The 11,968-nt window shown below is 41.4% G+C and overlaps 1 protein-coding gene across 1 annotated transcript; it reads left to right on the top strand.

Annotated features, from left to right (window-relative positions):
* On the top strand, positions 463–4,879 carry LOC18781078 (serine--glyoxylate aminotransferase). The gene is made up of 6 exons (XM_007212202.2): positions 463–583; positions 1,966–2,211; positions 2,477–2,761; positions 3,356–3,722; positions 3,883–4,093; positions 4,537–4,879. The coding sequence occupies exons 2-6, from the start codon at positions 2,007–2,009 to the stop codon at positions 4,672–4,674; spliced, it is 1,206 nt and encodes a 401-aa protein (XP_007212264.1). The 5' UTR covers positions 463–583; positions 1,966–2,006; the 3' UTR covers positions 4,675–4,879.

The following is an 11,968-nucleotide window of genomic DNA, read 5'->3' on the forward strand; positions in this document are numbered from 1 at the left end:
TGTTTCTTGGGATTTCATGGACGACACTTACATTATCCTAATTTGTTCGGTTTACATTATTTTCTTTTTCCATTTTTCAAGTCTTGCTCGTTTAAATATTAAGTCAAATTGAAAGGAGACGTCGAATATCTTGATTAGTAAAGAAAGGTATACATCCACATCATTTTTATTATTATTTTTAACTGTCTGAAATTAGAGGGGAAAAAAAAAAGAGAGCATTCAATCGAATTTTAAAAATAAAGGATTCGTAGTTTAAGTATTTAAGAATATTTTTTCTGACTTTCGATATCCTATGTTCGATTCACCCTTTCCTCAATATCTCTGTATAAAAAACAAAAAGCCCCAAAATTTTAAATTGGAAATCCAATGCAGCCAACAAAAAGGCTATCTTTCGCCCTGGGTGTTCTCTTATCTGCCACGTTTGAGAAAAGGTGGGGCCCCCTTCCTGTGAGGTTGGTTGGCTCTCCCGCGCTCCTATTATAGAAATATATACTCACTTTGGCATTGCTCTCTGTGTCCAATAAAATTCTAAGCTTGAAGAGCAGCAGGCACTTCTCTGCTCAGCACAATATTCTCTTCCAGGGTAATCTCATAACTTAATGGGTCCTCTGCTCGTCTTCACTCCTTCTCTTTTGGTTGATTAACTATTAATATATCTATCCATCCATCTGTCTACACTTATTGGTCTTTCTCTGATTGTTTCTGGGTTGAGCTCAACCTTTGCCATAACCCCATCTTTTGCTTAATTTTCTGCTTGCAATTTTGTTATGATGGTTCTACCTCTATCCCTTTTGTCTTCATGGAATGGAAGATAGTTGTATTTGTTTTCGTTTTTCGAACGCGATGCAAATTTTAATTTTGTGTATCTGTTGTTGTTTGACCGGAATTTTCCATTAGCTTTTGTTTTGTTTATTAAACAATACAAATCCTCATGTTCTGATTTCCAGTCTTGTTTTATTATTTATGTGAAGGGTGTTTCTAGTTCAGTTTGAGTTTGGTTCAAATAGAATTTAATTCGATTGTTGTTTTTCTACAATAAACAAATAATACAGCTATCTAAATCCATATAAGTATTATGTGTATGTATTTATGTATGTATAATAAATAAAACACACACACACATACAGCTGTACATAAAGATGGGATGTCCTGTTGGAAAGGGCTTGTAACTCAAGTGGTTAAAAAACCTTTACCTGTCCTAGGTTCGATTCCTCCTTTCCCAATATCGCTTGTATAAAAAAAACAAGACAAGTATGTGGTACTACGAATTTGTAGTGTTTTTTTTTAATCTCTCTGTCCTTTCGTGCCACCTCTTATTGTAGGTTCAACATCAGTGCTACTTTTATTATAGTAGAGAAAATTGAAGCCACAAAGGTAGTCGTAGTTTCTTTTTAGGCCAGAGGGTTGCCCCTTGGAACAGAGGAAGCTCATGCTACTTTGACTGAAATAATAGAGAAAATTAAGAAAAATCAAGGCTTATATTTACGACTGCAGAAAATAATGCAAGTATTAACTTTCTCTGCTATTTTTCTTCTTTTGTCCATATTTACCACTCATACTAGTTCTTAACCTTGTCAGTCTCAATTATTTTCCTAAGGCCCAACAGACTAAGTCTCCTCATGCTAGTCCTTAGTCCAATTTTAGACTCATTATTAACCCTTGGTTCATTCTGTAAAGCTAAGATGAGTAGGTGGTACCACGAAGCACTGGTATTAAACTTGAGTTTGTGTATTTTGAGACTATAGAAAATGCACTGTATCTATAATGTATGTATGGGCAAATAGTCACATAGTATGGATGTGTGTGTGTGTGTGTGTGTGAAAGCATACATTTCTCCTCTAGGTATGGTTAACTTCTTTTTAGGGGCCTGAGGCTTAGTTCACACCAGGAACCTGCAGAACATTTATAATATATATTTTTTTCTGTCTGGCTGAGGTTAACTTGTTTCAAGGGGTGGTTTTGCAGCTGAGGGCCTGTTCAATCTGTGAACCTTCAGGGAGTGAAAAATGGACTATGTTTATGGACCCGGAAGGAACCATCTCTTTGTTCCAGGCCCGGTCAATATTCCGGAGCCAGTCCTTCGGGCTATGAACAGAAACAATGAGGATTATCGTTCTCCTGCTGTTCCAGCAATGACAAAAATTCTGCTGGAGGATGTGAAGAAGATTTTCAAGACTACAACTGGAACTTCATTTATGATCCCTACCACAGGTATCTCAATAACCAGATGGTTGTTGCTTTTTACTTATTTATTTATTTTAGTTTCTAATTTTTCAGGTTAGCTGATTTTGATCACATCTTATGGATGCAGATGTGAAGGTTTCTTTTTAAGATTTAGTGATGCTGCTAAGAAAAAGTTGTTTCTAATGTTTGAATATTATACACCGATTCGAAAACTAGAAGTTTTTTATGTTCAAAACTAGGTGAATTCAGTGTGAATGGCTGAGTTTAATAACGTTGCTCTATCATTGTTTAGGTACTGGTGCTTGGGAGAGTGCACTTACAAATACATTATCTCCTGGAGACCGGATTGTATCTTTCCTGATTGGCCAATTCAGTTTGCTATGGATTGATCAGCAGCAGCGCCTTAATTTCAAGGTGGATGTTGTAGAAAGTGAATGGGGCCAAGGTGCCAACCTTGACATTCTGGCATCAAAACTTGCAGAAGATACTGCGCACACTATAAAAGCAATATGCATTGTTCACAATGAAACAGCCACTGGAGTTACTAATAACTTAGCTCAAGTGAGAAGAATACTTGGTAAGCATATCTTTTGCTAGAGCGTAGATATGGCTGAGTTAGCTTTATTTTTCTATTCGTTATGTGCTTTTGTACATGTTTCGTCATAAGTTCTAAAATAGTTGTCTATCAACAGCCACTTATATGGAAGCTCCTGAATCAAATGCATATGTATGTGGCTGTCTATTATTTATCCGTTACGTCTTTGTTTATACATACTTTCATTTGTAGTTAATTTCTTGGCTACAAGCGCTTTGAAGATATACCATACTACATCTACGCAGTAAATAATAAGTCACACACATGATGCTGCACTGTGGATTTTCTCTTGAATATGCGTCATGGCGGTATCCATGGCAGAGCTGTAGAGTACTTCAGTTCCCAATAACATACATCCAAGCTTTTCTTTGGTTGTTGCATAACCAGATCAATTTCCTAGTACCCTGGCTATTTGCTAGTGTTTAAATTTGACTTGCCAAAAGTAGACATCAATAAGTTTTGTCATCTTTTTTCCTTTCACTCTGAGTTTTTCATTTTCTCTTCTTCTCAAGTTTGTTACTTTCCATTTAAGTTACCTTTATAAGTCGTTCTCATGGTATTTTATTAATCTCTCAGATGAGTACAGACATCCAGCTCTCTTTCTTGTTGATGGAGTGTCTTCCATATGTGCTCTTGACTTCCGTATGGATGAATGGGGAGTAGATGTAGCTTTAACTGGTTCTCAGAAAGCTCTTTCTCTCCCCACTGGCATTGGGATTGTGTGTGCAAGCCCAAAAGCTCTAGAGGCATCTAAAACTGCAAAGTCAGTAAGAGTTTTCTTTGACTGGAATGATTACTTGAAGTTCTATAAGTTGGGAACATACTGGCCATATACCCCTTCCATCCAGTTGCTGTATGGACTGCGCACAGCACTTGATCTTATTTTTGAGGAAGGACTTGACAACGTGATTGCAAGACACAGCCGTTTGGGAAAAGCAACAAGGTAGAACTTTGTTTTCCTGGTGTCCATATTGATCTCTGGATTTCATGTAGCTCAAAATTCAAAAACTAATTACAGGGATTGCTATTCGTGTCCCAATTTTGCGTGTTTGCTTGTATTAAGCAGTATATATTTGAACATTGCCTTCAATTTCCAACTGCAGGCTTGCTGTGGAGGCATGGGGCTTGAAGAACTGCACCCAAAGTGAGGAATGGTTCAGTGACACAGTGACAGCTGTGCTGGTTCCTCCATACATTGACAGTACAGAAATTGTGAGAAGGGCATGGAAAAGATATAATTTGAGCTTAGGCCTAGGCCTAAACAAAATAGCTGGCAAGGTTTTCAGAATAGGGCATCTTGGCAATCTGAATGAGGTAATGTCATTTTCAATTATTCAAATCTTACATATTCCAAGCATGATTAAAAATTGGTTGGAACTTGGAAATAGAAAAGGAAATGGACAGATCTTTTTGGCTTAACTGCATAAAGCCTTTTCACCTCCCTCTCTCCAACACGATGAGTACCGGTATGAGAGAATACATAAATATATGTAAATATACTTTCTTTCACTGAGGATTATAAATAGCGCCGAATTCTCTACTTATCCCCAAAGTTCTGCTGTGATGGCAAGAGAAACATCTTCTATAACTTTTACTGGTTCGTTCTCATATTGTTTTTTTTCGTTGCTGAAAGTGATACTTGGTCTAACATGTGAAGATCACTTGGGAAGTTTGCATGTAAAATGAATCTGATACAGCACCACCCATTCATTGTAATCTTCTCACTTTTTGCTATTTAAATTTTGTTCTGTTTCCAGTTGCAATTGCTGGGTTGTCTTGCTGGTGTCGAGATGGTACTTAGGGATGTGGGCTACCCTGTTAAGCTAGGAAGCGGAGTTGCAGCTGCTAGTGCATACTTTCAGAACAACACCCCTCTGATCCCTTCCAGGATTTGATTTTCCGTCTATCATTGTAATTTATTTTCCTCTATGCTTTGCGTCAGGATGTACTGTAAATAACGCGTATTTGTTCCTCTCCTTGCACTCTCTTGAGGCTATCCAAATTCCCTATTTAATACATGGTCTTTTGGATGTTCCTATGTCTGTAATTTGAGTAGAATCTTTTGCTTGCTCATTTTATTCCAATTTTTCTTGGTCGTAAAATGTGTGCGATTAGTACTCTCTGAAAATCAAATTTTTGCTATTCGGCTCGGTTAGAAAAATGCAACGAGTTTTTGTAGCAGCTGATGAATATCATGAAAATTTTCTGTTAACATAAACATGACTCTGTTAATGCTTGCACAAACACGACTTCCTTGGGAACATGACTTTGTTGAAAACTTTTCAGCAGTACTGTGATGGGATTTGTTAGTAAATTTGTGTGATCGTTGATAACATGAAGTAGGAGAGAAGTTGCTGAGCATCTCAGTCCTTTCTCGAACTTTTTAGTGTACCCATTTTCACTGGTAATTTTCACTGGTATCTCTTCCATTTTAGTCTGAGAAACACCAAGATGACACAAGTTAATCAATGTTCTCATGTCTGCAGACAATTCAGTGAGAGAAGAACAATTTGACAATAGTAACGTCTGAAGATTGTAGAGAGTGCAAACTATAGCAGGTGGCCTTTTGATTTCAGTCCAAGAGAGATTCAAGTAACGCAAGTGAATGAGATTACCAATAGAGCTAGGTAACTCATAAATGTTGCCATATAGTGACAATGCTAGCACACGCAAAGATGGCAATAAATCATGTAAAACACTTGTACTTACATATATATTTAAATGCTGATTTGTTTTTAAAGCTAGGAAGGTTCGCAAATGCTTAATCTGATATAATGACTTAAATTTTGCAGCGCAATCAAATTGTCCTCTATCATACGACTCTTTTGCTCCCCTCCAACATCACACAATATTTGGCAGACACGGACATAGCCAAGTCATTGATGAGAATGATGTTATATTTCTATTTAGATCGGTGCACTAGATATTAAATTTTGTCGCGTTTGATAAGAATTTAAATTAGGTTATACCTTGAGGCCCAAAACCTTGTGAAATAAGGAAAACTTTGAAGCCAATTAAGGGGGTCATATTTATTTCTTTTTGCATGAACCGTTGCTTGATGAGTTGAGTGTTAATCAAGTCGGTCCTTGGTGATGAGTAGAGATGACTTGACCTAGCCCTATATAAGCTTAAGACCCTTCTCTCGTTAGACAGGTTCTCTAAACCTAATCTCATCATAAAGAGAGAGCTGAAACAGTTTTTGTGAGAGAGCAGAATTCTTGAGCCGTTTGTGTCTTTTGCCAGAGTTGCTGCTATTGCGATTGAATGAGTACTAAGATCGTGTACCCAAGGAAGATGGTGCCAGGTATGTCTTCTATGTATTTCAGGTTGTGTGAAAGATCATGGACACTTATATAGAAAATCTAAAAAATGAAACATGATTTCCTACTTGATTTTTGAAATAATGATCGTTACTAATTTATCAAAGTATTTTGTATTGATCTCTTCCATTGTTTTCTAAATCTCAGCTTCATGAATTAAACTTTCTGCAGCCCAAAGTAGAAACATAGCTTCCTTGTTGAACTCATAGCCCTTCGGAAAAATTGCACAATAAGTAAAGCATCGTTTCAAATAAGTTGGGATATAATAGTAACTCAATCTTAGAGCTGGAATAATATTACATTCGGCATCGAGTAGCTCCCAAATATTGTTGTTCAATATGCCATTCCATTCCTCATAATTTGTGTTGAAACGTACGAGATCTCCAAATGTTTTTGCAGCTAAAGGCAAACTGTTGCACTTACGAGCAATTTTCTTACCAATTTCTTCTAGGTTTGGATTTGCACTCAAGTTCCCACTTGGAAATGCATGTTTTGAAAGTAACAGCCAACAGTCCTCATTAGACAGTTGTTCCAAATATTGAATAGGAACAGTGCGCATGACAGATGCAACAGCTGTGTTACGTGTTGTTGATGCTCAAAATGGTTAGGCCAAGATTGAGTCCAACTTAGTGATGAGGTGTGATGGATGATGGATGAAGGTGAGGACCTTCACCAAGTGTGTGAGGATTTGGGAAAACGATAAACATATAAAAGACAAGATATACGTGGTTCACCCGAATGATGGGCTACGTCCACGGAGAAGGGTGTTCTCATTATGATAATGTTTGTTTACATTTGTACAAAGGGATTAGACCCAAATATAAAGATAACAAGTGAGATGCCCAGCCCAGTCCTGGGATCCAGAAGAGAGAGAGTCCAAGGCCCAAGGGTCAGGATCCAAGACCAAGATCCGGATCCTCTTCTAAGGAAAGAGCAGTCTTCTTTTATAGGTGAGGGGGAGTCTTCATCTCTTGTAGTTTTCCGATGTGGGACTCCTCTTGCTTTGCTTAGAGTTGTGACTTGTGGTAATGCTTCTTTGGCTAAGGTGATGACCTCTCAAAGCATGGCACTCGAATGATCTAGCCTAGCTAGTTGCTCGGTCAGTTATGGTACAAACAGTAGTCCCCCAAGTTCTCGAGTAAGAAGGTACTTCTTGGTTGGGGACTTGTAATTTTAAGTGCACTGGCCGAGCAACACCATAGTTCATCTTCCAAGCTGTATAGTGCACTACCCATAGTCCCCCAAGTCCCCGGGTAAGAAGGACATTTGGAAGGGAGAGAACTTGGCACGAGGGTGCCGAAGGTGAAGGGGTTGCCGAAGGCACAAAGCTTGCATGTCGCAAGGCAATGTGCCTAGGCACGAGGGTGCCGAAGGCATAAGAATTGCATGTCGCAAGGCGATGGGCCTAGGCACAAGGGTGCCGAAGGTGAAGGGGTTGCCAAAGGCACAAAGCTTGCATGTCGCAAGACAATAAAGCTAGGCACGGGGGTGCCGAAGGCAAAGGGGATGCCGAAGGCACAAAGCTTGCATGTCGCAAGGCAATGTGCCTAGGCACGAGGGTGCCGAAGGCATAAGAATTGCATGTTGCAAGATAATGGGCCTAGGCACGAGGGTGCCAAAGGCATAAGACTTGCATGTTGCAAGACAATAAAGCTAGGCACGGGGGTGCCGAAGGCATAGGGGATGCCGAAGGCACAAAGCTTGCATGTCGCAAGGCAATGTGCCCAGGCACGAGGGTGCCGAAGGCATAAGAATTGCATGTGGCAAGGCGATGGGCCTAGGCACGAGGGTGCCGAAGGCACAGAGCTTGCATGTCGCAAGGTAATGTGCCTAGGCACGAGGGTGCCGAAGGCATAAGACTTGCATGTCGCAAGGAAATGGGCTTAAGCACGAGGGTGCCGAAGGCATAGAGGATGCCGAAGGCACAGAGCTTGCATGTCGCAAGGCAATGTGCCTAGGCACGAGGGTGCCGGAGGCATAAGACTTGCATGTGGCAAGGCGATGGGCCTAGGCACGAGGGTGCCAAAGGCATAAGACTTGCATGTCGCAAATAATAATAATAATAATAGCTCTTTTTTGTCTTTTTTTTTTTTTTGGTTGTTGTGCTCGGGAGCTAGGCCTTCGAGGGAGCCAGGTCTTGAAAATTTTAGACCTCGGGAGCTAGGCCTTCGAGGGAGCCGGGTCATGAAAATTTTAGACTTCGCCACAATTCCTCCATGGCCCTTGCCGTTCGGCAAGGGTCTAGCCAATTTTTTTTTTTTTTTTTTTTTTTTTTTTTTTTGTGCTCGGGAGCTAGGCCTTCGAGGGAGCCGGGTCTTGAAAATTTTAGACCTCGGGAGCTAGGCCTTCGAGGGAGCCGGGTCATGAAAATTTTAGACTTCGCCACAATTCCTCCATGGCCCTTGCCGTTCGGCAAGGGTCTAGCCAATTTTTATTTTTTTTTTTTGTTGTGCTCGGGAGCTAGGCCTTCGAGGGAGCCGGGTCATGAAAATTTTAGACCTCGGGAGCTAGGCCTTCGAGGGAGCCGGGTCTTGAAAATTTTAGACTTCGGGAGCTAGGCCTTCGAGGGAGCCGGGTCATGAAAATTTTAAACTTCGCCACAATTCCTCCATGGCCCTTGCCGTTCGGCAAGGGTCTAGCCAAATTTTTTTTTTTGTTTTTTTTTGTTTTTTTTTTGTCTACAAGACCGTGGTGAGCTGACCCATTGGCAGGCTAAGGCTTGTGTAAGCCTCTTCAAAAAACTGAATGACCCATGCCGTTCGGCAAGGGGTTGAAAATGGGACTTGGGTTATTCGAAAGCCCCATGGGTTTTGCCCAAAGAATGAGTTGAGCCTTAGATGGGTTTGTAGCAAGATGGTCGGGTGTTGTGTGGGCTCCTGTTTGTTTTTATTTTCATGGCCCTTGCCGTTCGGCAAGGGACCAAGCTGGCGTGGGTAAGGATTTGCAAGGGTTGGACCCGAGACGGGCCTTGGCCAAATGATAAGAGGAGAGTAGGAGCTAGGGTTGCGCCGTATGCCTTCAACAATTCGATTTGGAGGGAGCACGAGCAGCTGCTGGCGAGCTCATCTTGGCGAGGTCATCGTGTGAAGGAGCTAGCTACCTCTCAACGACGCTGCCGATCGGCAGGGCTCGGCTGAAGATCCGCCGCGTGCGACGGGGCAAGTCCCAAGCTGCAGAGGAAGATTCGGCAAAGTCAGCTTGGTTCAGAACCGATTTTGTGAGGCTTTAATTGTATTTGCTCAACCCTTGCCGAACGGCAAGGGTGGATTGAAATTTTTTGAGAGCCTGTGGTGTCTTCGGCAAGAGGGCTTGTGAGGTTTTGGCTTGGGCTGCGTAGCAACCGTTTGGCAAGGTGTTTGAACCTTCATCATTGGCTGTGCTGAAGGAAGGCTGCTTCGGCAAGCAACAAGGTCTTGGGTGTCTTGTGAGATGTTGGCAGAGTGGGTTGAAGGAGGACCATGTCCAGCAAGTTCTCAAGCTCTCGGCACTTTTCAGTCAATATATTTTTTTCCACTTTGTATAAAGACACACCTTGGGTGTCCTGAGAAATTTTCCAAGTCGATGTCGTTTGACAGAGCTGTAAGAATGGTGTCGTTGGCCTACTGGAATTCTTATCAGTGGTGCCGTTCCTGGTGGGACAAGGAATTAGCGAGCTGGCCCGGAGCTCGTATCTGTCATTTGTTGTGGGTGCAGATGCTTTGGTACGGAGAGTCTTCAAATATGAGATAATCTGGAGTTGGGTGTGGTATCTTGCTTCAATCTGGGACTGCCGAACGGTACTTGGCAGCATTCGGAGGTTGATATGGCTTCTAAAAGGCATTGGTTGAAGCTAAATTATTGGAGATAAGCTTAGAAAACTGGGTGCCAATCTAGTCCTCGTATTTTGTCTTCAGATAGATGGGTTTATGGTGGCTTTAGTACGGGCATTCCATGCAAGCCATGCAAAAAATGATATTTTTGGTGAGTTGGAGTATTGGGCCACTACCAAATTGGAACTTTTTCAAAGTGAATGAATCTGAACAGCTGTTAGACATATGCAATATTCATATTGTTGAATGGGACTTCGTAGTGAATTATTAAATATTGCATGCTTGCAACTATGTTGAAATAATTCAATATAAGTATAGGAATCTTATCTCATAGTGGGGATGCACGGGCATTCTTTAGATTAATTGGAACAGTGTTCTGCTCCTTGGCCATGCAAGCAACGGAAGATGGTGTTCTTTATGGATGAGAATATTGGGCAATCTCCAAAGTCAAACTTTAGACAGTGTCTGATTGGTGGGTGGCTTCGGCAAATATATGTCTTCAGCTGGTTGATATTTTGATGACTCATGATTGCTTCAGCACAAGTATTACCGAACGGCAAGTTGGGGGACGTTGATCAAAGGGGTGCCGAAGGGCACGGAAGAAGGGAGAACGACAGAAGCCTTTTGTGTCATTTCCCACAGACGGCGCCAAACTGTTGATGCTCAAAATGGTTAGGCCAAGATTGAGTCCAACTTAGTGATGAGGTGTGATGGATGATGGATGAAGGTGAGGACCTTCACCAAGTGTGTGAGGATTTGGGAAAACGATAAACATATAAAAGACAAGATATACGTGGTTCACCCGAATGATGGGCTACGTCCACGGAGAAGGGTGTTCTCATTATGATAATGTTTGTTTACATTTGTACAAAGGGATTAGACCCAAATATAAAGATAACAAGTGAGATGCCCAGCCCAGTCCTGGGATCCAGAAGAGAGAGAGTCCAAGGCCCAAGGGTCAGGATCCAAGACCAAGATCCGGATCCTCTTCTAAGGAAAGAGCAGTCTTCTTTTATAGGTGAGGGGGAGTCTTCATCTCTTGTAGTTTTCCGATGTGGGACTCCTCTTGCTTTGCTTAGAGTTGTGACTTGTGGTAATGCTTCTTTGGCTAAGGTGATGACCTCTCAAAGCATGGCACTCGAATGATCTAGCCTAGCTAGTTGCTCGGTTAGTTATGGTACAAACACGTGTTGTCACGATAACTGTACTTCCCCTTGCCCCAAAAGCAAAAGGACTACGTAGGAGATTCCAATCATGAATGTTGATAGTATTTATCTCACATTGAAAAGTTAAGGGATCTAGTCTGGGTTTATAAGGAGTTGGGTTACTCCCCCCATTGCCAATTGGTTTTGGGGTGGAACCTCAACTTCCTTTATAGTATTAGAGCAAGGCTTCACGTGTTGTGCCCAACGGCCACACGTGCTCTCACGCCACCCAATATGTGTTGTCCATGTGTTAGGCTTGAAAGTTCGCCACACATGCCAAGGCGTGTTGAGAGTATTTGTCCCACATTGAAAAGTTAAGGGATCTAGCCTGAGTTTATAAGGAGTTGGGCTACTCCCCCCATTGCCAATTGATTTTGGGGTGAAACCTCAACTTCCTTCATCATTGAAAGAATCTTCGTTTTCTTATATTCCAAAAAAAGACATTACAATCTATTTATACACAAGGTATATGAATGTAAACCTTTTAGTTACTACATAACGGAAATGTATTTACAAATCATAATGCAGAAACAATTACATGCTGGCATTCATTAGCTTTAAACCACCCATTACTAGTTAGGACTATGGTAATTGCCTGAGCGGACGACAAAGAATGGGAAGCTTGGAGAGTAAGTAGCGAAACCGAAGAGTGGAAAGATCCTTGGTTAGAACATTGGAAGTAAGGGAGACTGCACCGACATTATCACACCACAAACGTGTGGAGGTTCATACCACTTCCATGCCCAAGAAGTAATGCAAGGGACCAAGATCTTTCTTAAAAAATTGACGGCCCAAATCAAGAATGAGCTGAGTAATGTGCGACCCACTATTTTTGTAACTAAAATGTCATCAACA

This window comes from Prunus persica, chromosome G4, assembly GCF_000346465.2.
Source record: "Prunus persica cultivar Lovell chromosome G4, Prunus_persica_NCBIv2, whole genome shotgun sequence".
Taxonomy (NCBI): Eukaryota; Viridiplantae; Streptophyta; class Magnoliopsida; order Rosales; family Rosaceae; genus Prunus; species Prunus persica.

What these genes read in the sequence shown, in the direction of transcription:
- LOC18781078 (XM_007212202.2), top strand. Translation starts at nt 2,007, where the DNA reads ATGGACTATGTTTATGGACCCGGAAGGAACCATCTCTTTGTTCCAGGC. An exon ending in ATTTATGATCCCTACCACAG is followed by an intron (nt 2,212 to 2,476) that starts GTATCTCAATAA and finishes ATCATTGTTTAG; the next exon opens with GTACTGGTGCTTGGGAGAGT. An exon ending in ATCTTGGCAATCTGAATGAG is followed by an intron (nt 4,094 to 4,536) that starts GTAATGTCATTT and finishes TTCTGTTTCCAG; the next exon opens with TTGCAATTGCTGGGTTGTCT.